Consider the following 21,949-nt stretch of genomic DNA (forward strand, 5'->3'; position numbering starts at 1 on the left):
CGCCGGTGCAGGACCTGCTGCAGGCGGCGCCGCTCCACGCCCACCACAGCCTCTCCTCGCCGAGCCCCAGCACGGGCAGCGACTCCCCCGTCGGAGGAGGAGGAGGGAGGAGGAGTGGTGTAGGTGGGTGGGGGGAGGAGGACCTCTTTATCAGCGACCGGGACCTGGAGGCGTCGGGGTTTGACTTCCTGTCCCTGGGCGCCGCCGAGGCCCACAGCTCCTCGGCGGAGCTCCTGAAGACTGACGGCCGAGCCGGGTCGGGGTCCCGGGGGTCCGACCGCCGCCCGGCCGGCGGCCGCACGCCGTCGCCCCCTGCTGGCGGCAACGAGACGATGAACACGCCGCACGTGAGGCTACAATAAACTCGCCTTCAGGAGCCGGCCTCAACACAGAGACCAGCTGTGTCCTCTGGGGGGGGGCTTTGTGGTTTGTTTGCATCCATTTGATAAGAAAACAGTATTTTCATACAGGCTGATATATGATTGCATAAGTTACTGTTAGTTCAAAGTGTGTAGATTAAAGGGGAGGAGCTTATCCCTGTGGCCTCAACGCTGCATGTTTGTATTCAACGGAACCGAGATTATAAAGACACCGTTTACGGAAAAGATGGGACTTCATTCTTAAATGCACACACCTACATGTACACACCTACATGTACACACCTACATGTACACACCTACATGTACACACCTACATGTACACACCTACATGTACACACCTACATGTACACACCTACATGTACACACCTACATGTACACACCTACATGTACACACCTACAAGTACACACCGACATGTACACAACTACATGTACACACCTACATGTACACACCTACAAGTACACACCTACATGTACACACCTACATGTACACACACACATGTACACACATACATGTACACACATACATGTACACACACACATGTACACACCTACATGTACACACCTACAAGTACACACCGACATGTACACACCTACATGTACACACATACATGTACACACCTACATGTACACACCTACATGTACACACCGACATGTACACACATACATGTACACACACATGTACACACACACATGTACACACCCACATGTACACACACACATGTACACACCCACATGTACACACCCACAGGTACACACCCACATGTACACACCCACATGTACACACCCACATGTACACACCTACATGTACACACATACATGTACACACCTACATGTACACACCTACATGTACACACCTACATGTACACACCTACATGTACACACCTACATGTACACACCTACAAGTACACACCGACATGTACACACATACATGTACACACACACATGTACACACCTACAAGTACACACCGACATGTACACACCTACATGTACACACATACATGTACACACACATGTACACACATACATGTACACACCTACATGTACACACATACATGTACACACACATGTACACACCTACATGTACACACACACATGTACACACCTACATGTACACACATACATGTACACACACACATGTACACACATACATGTACACACCTACATGTACACACATACATGTACACACACATACGCACACAGACAACTGTGAAGGCCGGTGCACCGAGCCAAAGGGTCAAAGGTCAACCCGACGCCACCAGCAGACCTGAGGTCAGTCTGGTGTTGCACAATAACAATGTTTGACCTGCTGATCTTCATCTGTTGTGTAGTTGTGTGTAACTAAAGCATGTACACAACATTAAAATGGTACTTTAAATATATTGATATCCATTTGTCCTCACGCCTGTCGAATAAGTGACATCGTAACCGGTGTGGAGGCCACGCCCACATGAGTAAAGACCAACGCTGCGTGGCGACGCCCTCAGAGTCTTAAAGACACGCGATGCACCTCCCGGCCACACGGGGGCGCCGTGCTGATTCTGGACGGTTGCCGAGGCGACGGCCGTGAACGGAAACATCTTGAATGTCGTTTCTCGGGTCAAAATATTTTATGTTTTGTCAGAATATGAATAAAAGTTTGTGTTCAGGAATGTAAACGTGTCGCCTGCCGCCATCTTGATGCATCGGGTCGATGTTTACGTTGTTACCGGGGAAACGGGGTTCCTCAGCTTCCTGTGCGCGTGCAGCAGAATGTATTCCTGTTGCATTCCTGTTGTGTCCCTGTTGCATTCCTGTTGTGTCCCTGTTGTATTCCTGTTGCATTCCTGTTGTATTCCTGTTGTGTCCCTGTTGCATTCCTGTTGCATTCCTGTTGTATTCCTGTTGCATTCCTGTTGTATTCCTGTTGTTTCCCTGTTGCATTCCTGTTGTGTCCCTGTTGTATTCCTGTTGCATTCCTGTTGTTTCCCTGTTGCATTCCTGTTGTATTCCTGTTGTATTCCTGTTGTTTCCCTGTTGCATTCCTGTTGTTTCCCTGTTGCATTCCTGTTGTTTCCCTGTTGCATTCCTGTTGTATTCCTGTTGCATTCCTGTTGTTTCCCTGTTGCATTCCTGTTGTTTCCCTGTTGCATTCCTGTTGTTTCCCTGTTGTATTCCTGTTGCATTCCTGTTGTTTCCCTGTTGCATTCCTGTTGTATTCCTGTTGTATTCCTGTTGCATTCCTGTTGTTTCCCTGTTGTATTCCTGTTGTATTCCTGTTGCATTCCTGTTGTATTCCTGTTGCATTCCTGTTGTTTCCCTGTTGCATTCCTGTTGCATTCCTGTTGTGTCCCTGTTGCATTCCTGTTGCATTCCTGTTGTTTCCCTGTTGCATTCCTGTTGTATTCCTGTTGCATTCCTGTTGTTTCCCTGTTGCATTCCTGTTGTATTCCTGTTGCATTCCTGTTGTATTCCTGTTGCATTCCTGTTGTTTCCCTGTTGCATTCCTGTTGTATTCCTGTTGCATTCCTGTTGTGTCCCTGTTGCATTCCTGTTGTGTCCCTGTTGTATTCCTGTTGCATTCCTGTTGTGTCCCTGTTGCATTCCTGTTGTGTCCCTGTTGTATTCCTGTTGTATTCCTGTTGCATTCCTGTTGTGTCCCTGTTGTATTCCTGTTGCATTCCTGTTGTGTCCCTGTTGTATTCCTGTTGCATTCCTGTTGTATTCCTGTTGTGTCCCTGTTGCATTCCTGTTGTTTCCCTGTTGTATTCCTGTTGCATTCCTGTTGTTTCCCTGTTGTATTCCTGTTGCATTCCTGTTGTTTCCCTGTTGTATTCCTGTTGCATTCCTGTTGTGTCCCTGTTGTATTCCTGTTGCATTCCTGTTGTATTCCTGTTGCATTCCTGTTGCCTTCCTGTTGTATTCCTGTTGTGTCCCTGTTGCATTCCTGTTGTGTCCCTGTTGTATTCCTGTTGTGTCCCTGTTGCATTCCTGTTGCATTCCTGTTGTATTCCTGTTGTATTCCTGTTGCATTCCTGTTGTGTCCCTGTTGTATTCATGTTGCATTCCTGTTGTGTCCCTGTTGTATTCCTGTTGCATTCCTGTTGTATTCCTGTTGTGTCCCTGTTGCATTCCTGTTGTATTCCTGTTGCATTCCTGTTGTTTCCCTGTTGCATTCCTGTTGCATTCCTGTTGTGTCCCTGTTGCATTCCTGTTGTATTCCTGTTGCATTCCTGTTGTTTCCCTGTTGCATTCCTGTTGTATTCCTGTTGCATTCCTGTTGTTTCCCTGTTGCATTCCTGTTGTATTCCTGTTGCATTCCTGTTCTGTCCCTGTTGTATTCCTGTTGCTTTCCTGTTGTATTCCTGTTGTGTCCCTGTTGCATTCCTGTTGTATTCCTGGTGTGTCCCTGTTGTATTCCTGTTGTGTCCCTGTTGTATCCCTGTTGTGTCCCTGTTGCATTCCTGTTGTATTCCTGTTGCTTTCCTGTTGTATTCCTGTTGTATTCCTGTTGTGTCCCTGTTGTATTCCTGTTGTGTCCCTGTTGCATTCCTGTTGTGTCCCTGTTGCATTCCTGTTGTTTCCCTGTTGCATTCCTGTTGTGTCCCTGTTGCATTCCTGTTGTGTCCTTGTTGTATTCCTGTTGTGTCCCTGTTTTATTCCTGTTGTGTCCCTGTTGCATTCCTGTTGTGCCCCTGTTGCATTCCTGTTGTGTCCCTGTTGTATTCCTGTTGTATTCCTGTTGTGTCCCTGTTGCATTCCTGTTGTATTCCTGTTGTGTCCCTGTTGCATTCCTGTTGTTTCCCTGTTGTATTCCTGTTGTGTCCCTGTTGCATTCCTGTTGTTTCCCTGTTGCATTCCTGTTGTGTCCCTGTTGCATTCCTGTTGTGTCCCTGTTGCATTCCTGTTGTTTCCCTGTTGCATTCCTGTTGTGTCCCTGTTGCATTCCTGTTGTGTCCCTGTTGCATTCCTGTTGTTTCCCTGTTGCATTCCTGTTGTATTCCTGTTGTTTCCCTGTTGCATTCCTGTTGCACAGGACACAATCGGGTGAATAACCGGGAAATAAAGCCTCCAGAGCTTCCGCTCCGCACCTCAAGGACCTGAAGAGACGAGCAGAACTCGTGACGGATCCTCGCCTCACTTTGATTTGTGCATTTTACTTTCTTTCAGATATTTACATTTATTTTTGCATGAAGAGGTTTTTATATACAAATCTATACTTAGAAGGAACTCCATGTCATTAAGACGCAATGTACGGTTCAGAAGTGAAATGACCTCAAAATGTGCAGAATATATATAATTTTTTTTAAAAATATATATATATTTAAATATATATGAATATATATTTATATATATATATTTATATATATATTTAAATATATATGTATATTTATAAATATATATATATATATTAATTTGTATATATATATATATTTATAAATATATATTTTTAAATATTTGTATATTAATAAATATATATACAGGACTGTCTCAGAAAATTAGAATATTGTGATAAAGTTCTTTATTTTCTGTAATGCAATTAAAAAAACAAAAATGTCATGCATTCTGGATTCATTACAAATCAACTGAAATATTGCAAGCCTTTTATTCTTTTAATATTGCTGATTATGGCTTACAGCTTAAGAAAACTCTAAAATCCTATCTCATAAAATTTTAATATTTCCTCAGACCAAGTAAAAAAAAAGATTTATAACAGCTGAGTGTTTGTCAAGGCTCAGGAAACCCTTGCAGGTGTTTCGAGTTAATTAGACAATTCAAGTGATTTGTTTAATACCCTACTAGTATACTTTTTCATGATATTCTAATATTTAGAGATAGGATATTTGACTTTTCTTAAGCTGTAAACCATAATCAGCAATAAATCAGAATAAAAGGCTTGCAATATTTCAGTTGATTTGTAATGAATCCAGAATGCATGACATTTTTGTTTTTTGAATTGCATTACAGAAAATAAAGAACTTCATCACAATATTCTAATTTTCTGAGACAGTCCTGTATGTATAAATATATATTGTTATATATTTATATATGAACGGAGCTGGTTGTTGCACGCTGTTCTTTTCTTCTTTGTAAATGTTCTGAGTTTTTATGGAATTATTATTTTTTTATTTTCTGTTTTTCCAAGATCATTTTGCTACATGGCATAAAACACGTTCACATTCTGTCTCGTGTCTTTTTTAATTTATTTAAATGATGTGCAGTTAGATGCATCAGGTCTATAATGTCATGGAAATGCAAGTGAACTTTTATTCTCTTTCATCAATAAAGGAAATTCTCTGAGGACTTGTTGTCTTTCTTATCATTCAGTGAACGAGAGATTCTATGAGACCAAAGACGTTCGGTTTAAACATCTATCAACAAAACAAAAAATAACACAGAGGCAAATAAAGCATCCGGGAAGGATTCTTACGATTCAACCAAATAAAAAAGTTGTAAAACTCATGTATTTGAGCTTCACGTCCAATCTGTCACACCAACACACAGGAAAGCCAATTAATACCACGACAATACTGATGTTTGAGATCTTTATGGCATTATTATATATTATATGTATACATCTAGTAAGGTAGGATATGTTGGATGCACGTTTTCATGTGCTGTTCAGACTACTTTCTTTGTAAATATGTGGTTGCCAATATGTTGCTGTCCTATTCCAGTCCACTAGGTGGCGGTAGTGCACCTCGACGCTGGCCTGCCGGCATCAATAAACACGAAAGAGAAGTGACGTTCAACAGCGCGAGGACGGAGCGACTACAAACATATAATAAACTATAAATCCAAATAAGTGTTCCGTCATGATATTTATAGTGATCTACAATGAAAGTGACGCAGTAACCGACAGGTTCCGGTAGATGGCAGCGACTCAACATACCGGAAGCCGTTAAACACCAACGAAGAAGAAGTTCCAAGATGGCGATATTTTGCGAAGCAACAACAACAAGAAGAACTGGAAGAAGACGGACTGGGGAGCAGAAGATCTGAGCGGGTTGAGCTGTTTCCTCGCTGCGTTTGGGTTTGTTGGTGATTATTGATTATTGATCTCACTCTGGAGTTCAGGAAGAGTCTCATAATGTGAAAGTAGCGGCTCGAGTCCCGCTGCGCGATGCTAACGTGTGTTAGCTCGTGTTGTGAGGCGCTGCTAGCTACACCTGAATGGATGTTTATAATAATATAGTTTAATATAAACCCGAATGGATGTTTATAATAATATAGTATAATATAAACCTGAATGGATGTTTATAATAATACAGTTTAATATAAACCCGAATGGATGTTTATAATAATATAGTTTAATATAAACCTGAATGGATGTTTATAATAATATAGTTTAATATAAACCCGAATGGATGTTTATAATAATATAGTATAATATAAACCTGAATGGATGTTTATAATAATATAGTTTAATATAAACCCGAATGGATGTTTATAATAATATAGTTTAATATAAACCTGAATGGATGTTTATAATAATATAGTTTAATATAAACCTGTATGGATGTTTATAATAATATAGTTTAATATAAACCTGAATGGATGTTTATAATAATATAGTTTAATATAAACCCGAATGGATGTTTATAATAATATAGTTTAATATAAACCTGAATGGATGTTTATAATAATATAGTTTAATATAAACCCAAATGGATGTTTATAATAATATAGTTTAATATAAACCTGAATGGATGTTTATAATAATATAGTTTAATATAAACCCGAATGGATGTTTATAATAATATAGTTTAATATAAACCCGAATGGATGTTTATAATAATATAGTTTAATATAAACCTGAATGGATGTTTATAATAATATAGTTTAATATAAACCTGAATGGATGTTTATAATAATATAGTTTAATATAAACCCAAATGGATGTTTATAATAATATAGTTTAATATAAACCTGAATGGATGTTTATAATAATATAGTTTAATATAAACCCGAATGGATGTTTATAATAATATAGTTTAATATAAACCTGAATGGATGTTTATAATAATATAGTTTAATATAAACCTGAATGGATGTTTATAATAATATAGTTTAATATAAACCTGAATGGATGTTTATAATAATATAGTTTAATATAAACCTGAATGGATGTTTATAATAATATAGTTTAATATAAACCTGTATGGATGTTTATAATAGTATAATATAAACCTGAATGGATGTTTATAATAATATAGTTTAATATAAACCTGAATGGATGTTTATAATAATATAGTTTAATATAAACCCGAATGGATGTTTATAATAATATAGTTTAATATAAACCCGAATGGATGTTTATAATAATATAGTTTAATATAAACCTGAATGGATGTTTATAATAATATAGTTTAATATAAACCTGAATGGATGTTTATAATAATATAGTTTAATATAAACCCGAATGGATGTTTATAATAATATAGTTTAATATAAACCTGAATGGATGTTTATAATAATATAGTTTAATATAAACCTGAATGGATGTTTATAATAATATAGTTTAATATAAACCTTGAATGGATGTTTATAATAATATAGTTTAATATAAACCTGTATGGATGTTTATAATAGTATAATATAAACCTGAATGGATGTTTATAATAATATAGTTTAATATAAACCTGAATGGATGTTTATAATAATATAGTTTAATATAAACCTGTATGGATGTTTATAATAGTATAATATAAACCTGAATGGATGTTTCTAATAATATAGTTTAATATAAACCTGTATGGATGTTTATAATAATATAGTATAATATAAACCTGAATGGATGTTTATAATAATATAGTTTAATATAAACCTGTATGGATGTTTATAATAATATAGTATAATATAAACCTTTATGGATGTTTATAATAATATAGTTTAATATAAACCTGTATGGATGTTTATAATAATATAGTTTAATATAAACCTGAATGGATGTTTATAATAATATAGTTTAATATAAACCTGTATGGATGTTTATAATAATATAGTTTAATATAAACCTGTATGGATGTTTATAATAATATAGTTTAATATAAACCTGGATGGATGTTTATAATAATATAGTTTAATATAAACCTGAATGGATGTTTATAATAATATAGTATAATATAAACCTGAATGGATGTTTATAATAATATAGTTTAATATAAACCTGAATGGATGTTTATTATAATATCGTATAATATAAACCTGTATGGATGTTTATTATAATATAGTATAATATAAACCTGTATGGATGTTTATAATAATATAGTATAATATAAACCTGTATGGATGTTTATTATAATATAGTATAATATAAACCTGTATGGATGTTTATAATAATATAGTTTAATATAAACCTGAATGGATGTTTATAATAATATAGTATAATATAAACCTGAATGGATGTTTATAATAATATAGTATAATATAAACCTGAATGGATGTTTATAATAATATAGTATAATATAAACCTGAATGGATGTTTATAATAATATAGTTTAATATAAACCTGTATGGATGTTTATAATAATATAGTTTAATATAAACCTGTATGGATGTTTATAATAATATAAACCTGTATGGATATTTATAATAATATAGTTTAATATAAACCTGAATGGATGTTTATAATAATATAGTATAATATAAACCTGTATGGATGTTTATAATAATATAGTTTAATATAAACCTGTATGGATGTTTATAATAATAGTTTAATATAAACCTGTGCGGATGTTTATAATAATATAGTTTAATATAAACCTCTATGGATGTTTATAATAATATAGTATAACATAAACCTGTATGGATGTTTATAATAATATAATTTAATATAAACCTGTATGGATGTTTATAATAATATAGTTTAATATAAACCTGTATGGATGTTTATAATAATATAGTTTAATATAATCCTGAATGGATGTTTATAATAATATAGTTTAATATAAACCTGTATGGATGTTTATAATAATATAGTTTAATATAAACCTGTATGAATATATACACTAAACTAGTATAATATAAACCAGTATGGACGTGTATAATATAGTATAATATAGTCCTGGTCATAATGTCTTGCCTCCTCAACACAAACTAACATCCCCGCTTTACATTTGCTTTCTCTTGGCAGATTCATCTCTTCCTGGTTCTGAGTTCAAACTCATCAAGAACTCTGTGGACTGCAGCTGACATCTGAAGAATCAGGTACGGATCTCCTTTTCCACGGGAGGGAAGAGAACATGAATGAGTCCTCTGTTCCGTCAGACATGGAACAACAAAGACACTCTGGATAACAGACTCAGGCTGTGACACGACGAGCGGCGCTGAGCGCGGAACGACCAGACGGTGGAACTGACACTCGGGTCACACTTCAGGTGCAATAAGTGATCCTCTGAACGCGTGTTGGCCTCCTCTCTCTTTTAGAAGGGCTACAAAAGGATTAAATGGGATGAGAAGATGTGTTTCTGTTGTAGGAGTCCAATTATGGAACAATGTTAAAATGGATGTACGGATGGTTTCACTGCTTTTGGTTTTCAAGGGAATTATTTATAAAACAATTCTTGAGTTATAAATGTGATTGAAACGTGTTTATATGGAAGATGTATGTGGAAGTATGTCGGTATGTATGTGTGTATATGTATGCATATTTTTATATAAAATAAATAGATTAAAAAAACAACTACATATATATTGTTTTTTTATTTCTTCTTTATTTTATATACATTTTCTGATTTATTTTATATTAATTTAGGATAGGAAGATATAATCATTTTTTGCTTCTACCTTTTCAGTCTTTCTGTTTTGTATATTATATAAAGTATATATTATATAGAGGAGTCCTTGTTTGCCTGAACGAGCTGCAGATGTTTAGTTGCTTTTCTTTGGCTGAACATGTTTTGCACGGATTACATTTTTGGATTTTGACTCGCAGGCTTTAGTTTTTTTGTTGCAGTAATGTGGAAATGAGTGAATAACTCAAATAAACGGTCTCACACTGCGTGTTGCTGAGGTGGAGAAGAGGTCAAGAGTTCAAGAGTCGCCCGCTGCTGCCCTCCACGCAGCGTTCCTACGGTCGTGGAAAACCTGGAAAAAATCCTGGAATGTTAAAATATGTTAAAATGTTTATTTCCAGGCCCCGAAAAGTCTTTGAAAAAAATAAAATCTCAAAAGTTTTAGAAAAGTCCTGGAAATGTCTTAAACTCTTATATTAACTTATAAGGTGTATAAACTCTACGCTTTGACATGATCATTCTAGTTTAAATTTGACATTTTCTCACTTTTTCATGTCTAAACCTGAGATTTCACAAAATGTTTGGACTTGAATAATGTGTTCAAGTCCTGGAGGTCCAGCATATGGATGAACCTCTTCATGGTTTCATGATTTAAAACAGATGACGTGAAACGAAGGCTCGTTCCATCCGTTTCATCTCTTCTCTTGTTCTTCGTTCTCACCCGTTTCTTTCTCTCTTTTTATGATTTCAGACCTGGAACGTGCCGACGGGAGGAAACTTCCACCGATCAGCCTGAAATGAGTTCTTCAGAAGTGGTGAGCTCAAATAGAAACGACCGGTTGGCTCAAGCAAATCAAATCAACGTGAAACATTTCACACTCGCTGCTCTCGGTTCCTCTTTCCAACAGAAGGTTTCCATTCAGTGTTTCCTCTCCCGTTCTCTGGGAAACAAGTGACCACGTCCTCCTGTCTCAGAGGAGCAGCTTCACAATGACGACACACGAGTAACTTATCTCACTCCTTAAGCTCCGCCTCCAGCAGAGAACTGCAGGTCCAGATAAACAAGGTTTAAGCAAATGGAAAAAACAAAGACACACACACACACACACACACACACTTTGTGTTACTTTATTGTGGAAGGAAAGTGACACAAAGATAAAAAAAATATTTTTTCTTCATGGATTTCTACCATAATCAACAATTAAATAGTATTTGAAGGAAAGATTAAGCCTGCCGCCCGCCTCAGGACATGAAACATGGCTCCAGTGTTCTCTTCTTAAAGGTTCAGTGTTTACAACCCAGAGGTCACGACCTCCCCTGACCTCTCGGCCTCCCTCTCCTCAGGCGGACTCCGGCAGCAGCAGAGACCACCGCTGCCCCGACTGTGGGAAGTCCTTCATTCGGGGCTGCAGCTTACGGAAACACAAACTCACTCACGCTGCGGCGGCGGAGGAAGAGGAGGAGAAGGAGGAGAAGGAAGAGGAGGAGGAGGAGCCGTACGAGTGTGAGCCGTGCGGCGGCAGCTTCGGCCGACTGGACGCCGACGACGCTCACCTGCTGAGCCACGGCGCCGGCGGGGGGGCGGGGCTGGCGTTCGGCTGCGATCAGTGCGAGAGGCGCTTCGGCGACCGCGCGGCGTACAGGAAGCACCGGCGCGACCACGCCGGGCCGCACCGCTGCGACCGCTGCGACAGGACCTTCAGCTACCTCAGCATCTACAAGATCCACATGCGCGTCCACACCAAGGAGAAGCCGTACCGCTGCGACCAGTGTCCCAAGAGCTTCGGCTTCCTGAGCTCCTTCAAGCGCCACCGGCTGAGCCACGGCGGCGAGAAGCCGTACCGCTGCGACTTCTGCGGCAAGAGCTTCACGCAGTCGGGCCACTTCAGTCTGCACCTGCGCAGCCACACCGGGGAGAAACCTTACGAGTGCGCCCAGTGCGGCAAGAGCTTCGGCGACGCCGGCGGCTACAAGGTCCACCTGCGCGTCCACTCGGGGGAGAAGCCCTACCGCTGCAGCCAGTGTGGGCGGAGCTTCTCCCAGCTGGGCAACTACAAGTCGCACCTGCGCATCCACACGGGCGAGAAGCCGTTCCGCTGCGAGCTGTGCCAGAAGAGCTTCTCCGTCTCCAAGACGTACAAGCAGCACGTGCGCACGCACACGGGCGAGAAGCCGTACCGCTGCGAGGAGTGCGGCGGCGGCTTCGGCCGGCTCAGCAACTACACGCGGCACCGGCGCCTCCACAGCGGCGAGCGGCCGTACCGCTGCCCGCAGTGCGGGAAGGCCTTCAGCAGCTCGTACAGCTACAGCCGGCACGCGCGCGTCCACACCGGGGAGAAACCCTACTGGTGCTCGCGCTGCAAGAGGCTGTTCACGCGCTCCCAGTCCCTGAAGAAGCACCGCTGCATCGCCGAGGAGGAGGAGGAGGAGGAGGAGGAGGAGGAGGAGGAGCTGACGGACGGGAGCGCAACTCAGCGAGAAGAAGAACAAGCCGGGGGGGAACCGACGGAACCGACACACGACCAGCGGCTGAAGACTGAATAAGTGAGTTGTGGGCGTGTCGGTGAGGCGGAGCTTCACTGCACGGAGGAGGAAGACGTTGGACTCTGAGCTGCGTTCACGCCAGAAGCGGTGGGAAGATGGTCGTGAGGTATTCGCCTCAAGTTGACATATTTCAACTTTGGCTAAAAATTGGCCCGACGTTGAGTTGTGAGAGCCAATCAGAGTTGAGCTGCTCCTCCGGTGGTGAATCTAACTGCTGCTCTAGTGGAGCTGAAGAGACATTCAGACGAGAACGTCACCGAGCTGTGAGCCTACGGGTGATGTCATGTGTGTATATATATATATATATAATACATATATTTATGTATATTAATATATATAATAGAAAATATTTCTATATAATACATATTTATATATAAATATATTATATACATTAATATATATATTTATATATAATAGAACATATTTATAAATAATATAGATATTTGTTTATATATAATATATATACATTAATATATATAAATGTATATATTATATATACATATATAATATATACATTTATATATATTAATGTATGTATATAAGCCCCGCCCCCTCTAAGGCGGGAATGAAGGAATAAAGCGATGTGAATATTCCCAACACTTATGGTGTGAACGCAGCAAAAACATTTATAAAAGAAGTGGGCTTTTAAGAATCTTAAAAACTAATGACAGACACTTTAAAGTGAGTTGAATCGTTTTATCTTGTAAGATATGTGAAAAGCTGTTTTATTTGTATTTATTTTTTAACTGAGTGTTATAAGTTCAACACTAGCGTTCTAATGGTCAACTCTCACACAGCTCATGTTTGTGACTGATTACTTTAGAGGAGTCGAAAGGTCAACATTTCATTTTAGGAACCTGGAGGTCACAGAGCCTCCAGGCCGTCGTCCTATTGGCTCACAGCCCTCAGGAACTAAGACCGCGAGATAAGTTTCAAGTTTATTTAGATTAAAACAAAGAATGTGTTGAAGGATCTGAATGAAGTATTATTAGTTGAGTTATTGTATAATTCTCAATTATTCTGGGCTCCTGTATTCAAAAGTTGTGTATAAATTATATACCAAAGAATGGGAAATACTATCACTCTGAAGGTGCTGCATGTCCTTTGAGACGCTGTTGCTGTGGCGCCCTCTGGTGGTAGACACCGGGATGACGGCGGTCACCTCGCTGAGGATAATTGTCCATTTCATTTCAAATGTTAACAGCAAAGTGTTTAATATGCTGCCGTGTGAGTGATGTGACGTCACAGCTCGAGTCATCTGACGTTGGCATTGGTTCCCTAACAATTAAAAGCAGTTGCATGGTAAAGCCGGTTTTGTATATTGTGTATATTCCATCATGTTGGATTAGTCTGTGGTACCATGGAGGAGCGGTTGAAGTAATAAAAGGATTTTATTAATATTTGATGAAATAAATGTTTGAATTAATGACGACTAATACATCAACACATTGGTCTGATATGTAACCGACATTAATAAAAACACACTTGTGTGTATCCAACAGGTGTGTTACAGCACTTCTATTTATTTATTTGTATATATATAAGTATTTATATTTAAATAGAAATATATCAAATTTATATATATATATACATTTTATATATATATATTGTTAACCTGCTGTAGGTTAGAGTTGCTTTCATGTTAACTGCTTGTACTTTAGATAAAAGGTTTGGTTAAGTTGAGGCACAACAACCTCCCGGTGTATTTTAGGATATGGAATGAGTAATACAAAATAAACAGTAATCTCCTCGTTAAATTCCCCTCCCAGCTTGTTTCTGCAAATGAAATTGGATCGATTTGAAATCCTATTGGGAAATGGGAGGAAAATGGAGGAATAGTAGGTGCGCAAAATTGAAATGCAGCTACTGGAAGACCAAACAATCCCAATCTTATCTGCTTTCGGCTCCCTCTACCAGGACGGGCCTTGGCCAAGGCCGTGACTGGAACAACAACTCCCCCGAAGATCACTGAAGTGAACCTCTCTCATTCCCTTCCCCCTATCCACAGACACCTGTGGTTGTTTTCTCCCCAGGACCCTTCAAGGCTATCTCCATGGCAACGACCATCTTGTGGACTGAGAACTTTGTCTGTTGTGGACTGGGGGAGGACGACACATCAGGCCACTTACACACACAACCATCACACTGAAATGCACTCACTACCCCCCCCCCCCCATCCCACGCCTTCGCCTGCTTTGCCCCCCCAGGGTGACAGGACGGGGTCTGCGTCCGGCACCGGGCTGGCTGCTTGTCGGTGCTGGTTACCTTCTGCCCCCAATGGCTGGGCTTAGATCACCCAGTTGTTGGATTACCTCCCCTCCCCCCTTCCTACTCGTTGCAAGTCATGTCTAAGATGTATGTGCTTATGTGCAATGGTGTTTTTTGTTTCTCCTGCTCCCACACTGTACCCCTCTAGGGGCATAGTCGGGGGGTGGCTTTTTCTTTTCTTTTTCTCGCCTCTCTTCCCTCATGTTATGCTGTCATCTTTCATCCACCCTTTCCTAGATGGCGGTGTCTTGGTGCGCGATTCTTGCACCTTCCGCCAAAATAAGTTCCTCGTTTGTTTGTGAAAACATTCTTGGCAATAAACCTGTTTCTGATTCTGATTCTGATTCATTGAGAAACGTCGAACCACTCAGAGACTCCACTGATCCAAAGACTTCGTACTTCTTGTTCTCCGTTGAAAAGCCACGAGCGACATGTCAAAGTTTATGAGTTTAATAGAAAAAATGAAATAATAGAAGCAAGGTGAACATTTCTCTCCGGTCGCTCCTCGCCGCTCCATCGTCACGCCACCAACATATCTCTGATCATTACAACATGTGGGCATTGAAAACACGACCCGAGTAGACCCCTCCGGCCCAGACGTTAGTCAGGCCCGGGCCCTGAGGCCTCTCACCGCCGGCACCGAGAGGAGCAGAGTCCTTAGAAACAGAATCATACACAACAAGAACCACTTTAATACTGCAATTAAGATCGTTAATATTACTCTTATTACTATCATTATTAAACACTAAAATGCAGCCAGGCTCAAAAGCTTCAGGCTGACCAGTTCATCGGAAAGAAACAACTCAAAGTGACATGCAAACGTCCTCCTCCTCTTCCTCCTCGTCATCGTCAGTGCAGTATATTAAAAACAAAAAGGTCCAGCGTTCACAGTTTCCACCTCACGGCAGCGAGCGCTCCCATTGGCTCAGGTTTCAGTGTCCGCAGCTGCCATTGGCTGAGCGTGGAGAGCTCTGATTGGTTCTCGTTCCGTTTGGCACTTCGTCCTGATGGCTGCGCGACTCACACGCAACACGGTGTGCGTGTGCACGCGCACAGTGCGTGTTGATGGACTGTGTGTGTGATGCATGTGTGGCTGTAACGACCTGGAGACGGGGATGGGAACACGTCTCACGGATGTTCGTGTTGTACACGCGTGTGTCAAATGAACATGTCGAGAAACGTGATGATGTCAGAGTGACGTCATCTCAAAGAGATTACAAATGAGTTGATTAGAGGAATGTTTGTGTTGATGTCTCAGGAAGAAAGTCTGATTGTGTTCATTCAGCATCATCTTGATATTTTAGACACTTTACTGAAGCTAACTGGGACTCGGAGTTGTATTTAAATGGGACAAAATGATATATATTAGTTTTTAAATTTGATTAAATAGGTTGAAATGATATATATCAGTATTTAGATGTGATGAAAGGATATGTATTAGAATTCAAATAGGATTAAATGATATATACTAGTTTTTAAATGGGATTAAATGATATATATTAGTATTTAAATGGGATTAAATGATATATATTAGTATTTAAATTTGATGAAATGATAAAGATGTGTATTTAAATATTAATAAATGATATATATTTGTATTTAAATGGGTTGAAATTAAATATTAGCATTTAAATTGGATTAAATTATATATATTTATATGGGTTGAAATTATATATATGTCAGTATTTAGATGTGATGAAATGATATATATTAGTATTTAAATGGGATTAAATGATATACATTTGTATTTAAATAATATTAAATTATATAGATGTGTATTTAAATGGGTTGACATTATATATATTTGGATTTAAATGTGATTAAATGATATGAATTAGTATTTAAATGTGATTAAATGATATATATTAGTATTTAAATGTGATGAAATGATCTAGATGTGTTCACAGATCCGTTAATGACATGACAGCATCAACAGTGACGGTGGTATCGGTTAGAATAAAGTCGGATAATTCTCTTTTTAAATTTAGATTTAGTAAAAGAGAAAACTTTAGGGTGCAAAAGACACCGAAACCTCAGAGAGCCACAACAGGCCGAACACGAGATGATGAAGTACAGTTTCCAGAAGCCACATGAACATAACAGATCACGACAGCGGTCACTATTTGACCCGCTCTTTTCTTTAAACGATGCCGATTAGCGGCCTCAAGCTTTCTGTGTGTCTTCATAAATCATATTTACAGTATTACAAAAGCAACCTGCAGCTGGCCTGAAGCTCCACGGAACAAAACGGTCGGAAACGGACCTGAAACCAGACACGCCTGACACGGAGCTGAATGCAGCGTGATCGCTCGAGGGATTCAACCAATCAGGGCGCCTAGAATAAGAGAATTTACAAAGTAGGCGGGACTTAAATTTGAGTTCTGAGTGTGTTTAGAAATCGCTTCGTTCTGTCGATCTCTGACGGCTGACCCTTCTCTATAAAATATATACACACATATATATATATAAATATATAGATATAAATATTTATGTATATATAAATATATATAGATATATTAATTTATATATTTATATTTATACATCTAAATATATATTTATATATATAAATATTAATATATCTATATATAAATATTTATATATATAAATATATATATGAATATATATATTTATATATCAATATATATAAATATATATAAATAAATTATATATATATAAATATATATGTAATGTTGTTGTTAATACCGAACATTAAAAGTAGTTCTAAAGTCATTGTAATGACCTTTATTGTCGATAATGTGCCGGTGAGAGCTGTTTGCTCCACACGGCCAAAACAAATATGTTGCATGTTAATAATCTAAAATGCATAAACAGGAGCAACGTGTGTGTGAATGCAGCTTAAGACACAACTAAATGTAATAATAGGATACACCAATAATTTATCAATTTAATAATGAATTAATGTACCAAATGTAGTATATTTGTACATAAATACTTGTTAAGTTAAAACACTTTGGCTCTCAGTCTTTTTATTTATTTCGTCTTTCTAACTGTTGATGGAATAAAAGTGAAGTCTACATGTTGCGCAACCCAGGGTGCCTTTGGTTGGTGGTTTTAAATATTAACATATTATTACTAATATTACTCTCTTAGAATTCCTATACAAAGGGGCTTTTGTACATTATTTAGTATCAACATATAATTTCATTAGTTTTCACCCATCCCTGTATCGTGTCTGTATCCATGTGTGTGTGTGTGTGTGTGTGTGTCAGTCCATGCATCTTGGGTCTCTTAATAATTAGGGATGTTCAAGCAGAAATAAGGAAAACAATTAAGATCAAAAACATCATAATATCATAATTTTACACGTTAGTCGTGGACGCAACGTTTCAGGACGTCGGGGTTTTTGAATGCGCGTCCCGCCCGATGTCACCGCGGCGCCGTCGTCTTCTAAAGCCTCCGTGACCCAAAGAAATCTACGAAAAACAACGCCGTGTGTTTAGAAAACTGTCCGCTGTGCTTCATCCTTGTTCATGGATTTGTAAATGAGCGGCCATCTTGTTGAGGTGAGTCCGTCTTAAAGCCCGACGGCTGGGGGGGGGGGGGGGGCAGTCTGTGGAGGCCGGGGGTTAACGAGTCCTCGGAGAGACGCGATTGGCTAAACTCCGGATTGAGAATCGGGGGCGGGTCGCCCGCGGCGAGCGCCGATTGGTCACCGGAGAAGATGACGAGCGTTAATCCACTCGCGTTCAGAGGGGGGGGGGGGGGAGTTGATTGGCTGTAAGGCACTGGCTCGGGCGTGGTCAGGACAGATCGGTCATGCTGAGGCTCATGGGTAATCCTGGACGGAGGGAAGCCACCGGGATGCGGCCGTTCTCCCCGGTCGACCCTGTGATGGAGAGACGAGCTTTGGAGCGCATCGCGTCCGTGAACTTCACCTGAGGAGAGAAAACACGTTACGGGGGCACGCCGGCATTAGGCCACGCCCCTTTGAGAGGTCTGTGACACTGCGGACGTATTGACATATGACTCAACACTAGAGACATGCAGTCATTAAGCCACGCCCCTTTTAGATGTCTGACTCAACACGAGAGACATGCAGTCATTAAGCCACGCCCCCTTTAGAAGTCGGACTCAACACTAGAGGCATGCAGTCATTAAGCCACGCCCCTTTTATAAGTCTGCCTCAACACTAGAGACATGCACTCAGTAAGCCACGCCCCTTTTAGAAGTCTGCCTCAACACTAGACATGCAGTCATTAAGCCACGCCCCTTTTATAAGTATGCCTCAACACTAGAGACATGCAGGCATTAAGCCACGCCCCTTTTATAAGTCTGACTCAACACTAGAGATATGCATTCATTAAACCACGCCCCTTTTAGAAGTCTATGACTCAACACTAGGGACATGCATTCGTTAAGCCACGCCCCTTTTAGAAGTCTGACTCAACACTAGAGACATGCATTCGTAAAGCCACGCCTCTTTTAGAAGTGTGAAACATTTTGGACATATACAAATATTACTTAACGACATTCATTCATTAGGCCACGCCCCTTTTAGAGGTCTGTGCACACTTTGGACATATTAAAATATTACTCAACACTTGAGAGATGCATTCATTAAGCCACGCCCCTTTTCTATGACATGTTGACCCAATCGAGACACGTTGAGCCTCAACGTAAAAGATGATTGGACGTTTCTTTGTTTGAGGAAGTGCAAAAACGTCACAATGGCCGACGCCCACATGTTATTAACCAATGAGAGAATGAGAGAGAGAGCCAAGAGAAAAATGGGCCATCGAGAAACAGAGAGTGGGCAAGAGGACGGACAGAGGTCTCACTCTGCTCATTATGGAAAAACACATACGGCAAGAGAGAGAGAGAGAGAGAGAGACAGAGAGAGAGAGACATAGAGAGAGAGAGCGACAGAGAGAGAGACAGAGAGAGAGAGAGAGACAGATCGAGAGAGAGAGAGACAGAGAGAGAGAGACAGAGAGAGAGAGCGACAGATCGAGAGAGAGAGAGAGACAGAGAGAGAGAGAGAGAGAGAGACAGAGCGCTGCTGAGTATGAAGTAAGCAGAAGCGTGAATACAAATTATATATTATCATTCTACACCTTTATAAAACCTATAGTGGGATATTACATGTAGTATATTAAACCTGTAGTATATAAAACATATATTAGAAAGGATTACCCTTTGCATGTTTATTAAATCACTCTACCGCCTATAGGCTCCTAGACCAGTACACATTACCACCAGCAGGGGGTGCTGCTCACGATGGAGGAAACACAGCCGACTGAGTGGAGCAACGATTCAAAGCAGCTCACTTCTTATGCTTCACACGTCTTCACTCACAGGTGGTGTAACAGTGAACTCAGAGGGAACAGTGGTGTCCATCACGGCTCCATCACTGTCTCCATCACTGTCTCCATCACTGTCTCCATCACTGTCTCCATCACTGTCTCCATCACTGCTCCATCACTGTCTCCATCACTGTCTCCATCACTGTCTCCATCACTGTCTCCATCACTGCTCCATCACTGTCTCCATCACTGTCTCCATCACTGTCTCCATCACTGCTCCATCACTGTCTCCATCACTGTCTCCATCACTGCTCCATCACTGTCTCCATCACTGCTCCATCACTGTCTCCATCACTGTCTCCATCACTGCTCCATCACTGTCTCCATCACTGCTCCATCACTGTCTCCATCACTGCTCCATCACTGTCTCCATCACTGCTCCATCACTGCTCCATCACTGTCTCCATCACTGCTCCATCACTGTCTCCATCACTGTCTCCATCACTGTCTCCATCACTGCTCCATCACTGTCTCCATCACTGTCTCCATCACTGTCTCCATCACTGTCTCCATCACTGTCTCCATCACTGTCTCCATCACTGCTCCATCACTGTCTCCATCACTGTCTCCATCACTGTCTCCATCACTGTCTCCATCACTGTCTCTATCACTGTCTCCATCACTGTCTCCATCACTGTCTCCATCACTGTCTCCATCACTGTCTCCATCACTGTCTCCATCACTGTCTCCATCACTGTCTCCATCACTGTCTCCATCACTGTCTCCATCACTGTCTCCATCACTGTCTCCATCACTGCTCCATCACTGTCTCCATCACTGTCTCCATCACTGTCTCCATCACTGCTCCATCACTGTCTCCATCACTGCTCCATCACTGTCTCCATCACTGTCTCCATCACTGCTCCATCACTGTCTCCATCACTGTCTCCATCACTGTCTCCATCACTGTCTCCATCACTGTCTCCATCACTGCTCCATCACTGTCTCCATCACTGTCTCCATCACTGTCTCCATCACTGTCTCCATCACTGTCTCCATCACTGTCTCCATCACTGTCTCCATCACTGTCTCCATCACTGCTCCATCACTGTCTCCATCACTGTCTCCATCACTGTCTCCATCACTGTCTCCATCACTGTCTCCATCACTGTCTCCATCACTGCTCCATCACTGTCTCCATCACTGTCTCCATCACTGTCTCCATCACTGTCTCCATCACTGTCTCCATCACTGTCTCCATCACTGTCTCCATCACTGTCTCCATCACTGTCTCCATCACTGTCTCCATCACTGCTCCATCACTGTCTCTATCACTGTCTCCATCACTGTCTCCATCACTGTCTCCATCACTGTCTCCATCACTGTCTCCATCACTGTCTCCATCACTGTCTCCATCACTGCTCCATCACTGTCTCCATCACTGCTCCATCACTGTCTCCATCACTGTCTCCATCACTGTCTCCATCACTGTCTCCATCACTGTCTCCATCACTGTCTCCATCACTGTCTCCATCACTGTCTCCATCACTGCTCCATCACTGTCTCCATCACTGTCTCCATCACTGTCTCCATCACTGCTCCATCACTGTCTCAATGAGCCATCACTGAGGATCACTGCTCCATCACTGTCTCCATCACTGCTCCATCACTGTCTCCATCACTGTCTCCATCACTGTCTCCAACAAAGTCTCCATCACTGTCCCAGAGACTATGCCAGAGATGATGCAACCCATTCCATCAGAGTCATGGATGAAGTCAT

The 21,949-nt window shown here is 40.5% G+C and overlaps 3 protein-coding genes across 20 annotated transcripts in view; 2 read left to right on the top strand and 1 right to left on the bottom strand.

Annotated features, from left to right (window-relative positions):
• The window catches only part of LOC130189999 (potassium voltage-gated channel subfamily KQT member 5-like), a 72,518-nt gene extending 71,479 nt beyond the window's left edge, over positions 1–1,039 (top strand). For all 6 annotated transcript variants that reach the window (XM_056409087.1, XM_056409090.1, XM_056409088.1 and 3 more), the window contains one exon: positions 1–1,039. This exon is cut by the window's left edge and continues 673 nt beyond it. In XM_056409087.1, the coding sequence (XP_056265062.1) occupies positions 1–362 (362 nt within the window). In that variant the 3' untranslated portion in view covers positions 363–1,039.
• A 5,151-nt stretch (positions 1,040–6,190) lies between these two features.
• On the top strand, positions 6,191–14,138 carry LOC130190025 (zinc finger protein 664-like). Of its 7 annotated transcripts, none has more exons than XM_056409139.1 (4): positions 6,204–6,398; positions 9,493–9,736; positions 10,845–10,908; positions 11,438–14,138. In XM_056409139.1, the coding sequence occupies exons 3-4, from the start codon at positions 10,891–10,893 to the stop codon at positions 12,635–12,637; spliced, it is 1,218 nt and encodes a 405-aa protein (XP_056265114.1). In that variant the 5' UTR covers positions 6,204–6,398; positions 9,493–9,736; positions 10,845–10,890; the 3' UTR covers positions 12,638–14,138. The 7 variants fall into 7 exon arrangements, 6 of the variants coding, with proteins under 6 accessions (XP_056265114.1, XP_056265113.1, XP_056265110.1 ...); XM_056409138.1 differs by having other exon boundaries at positions 6,204–6,390; XM_056409135.1 differs by having other exon boundaries at positions 6,205–6,398; positions 9,493–9,566.
• Positions 14,139–17,796: 3,658 nt separating this feature from the next.
• Positions 17,797–21,949, bottom strand: part of LOC130189966 (glutamate receptor 2-like) — a 57,797-nt gene continuing 53,644 nt past the window's right edge. For 4 of the 7 annotated variants that reach the window (XM_056409017.1, XM_056409012.1, XM_056409013.1 and 1 more), the window contains one exon: positions 18,714–18,801. Coding sequence is in view for 2 of the 7 variants with exons in the window: in XM_056409016.1 (XP_056264991.1) it covers positions 18,667–18,801 (135 nt within the window). In the remaining 5 variants the exon portion in view is untranslated. Of the gene's footprint in view, positions 18,802–21,949 lie in introns of all 7 variants that reach the window. The other 3 variants (XM_056409016.1, XM_056409014.1, XR_008830883.1) reach the window with 2 other exon arrangements.

This window comes from Pseudoliparis swirei, chromosome 24 (genome assembly GCF_029220125.1).
Source record: "Pseudoliparis swirei isolate HS2019 ecotype Mariana Trench chromosome 24, NWPU_hadal_v1, whole genome shotgun sequence".
Lineage (NCBI taxonomy): Eukaryota > Metazoa > Chordata > Actinopteri > Perciformes > Liparidae > Pseudoliparis > Pseudoliparis swirei.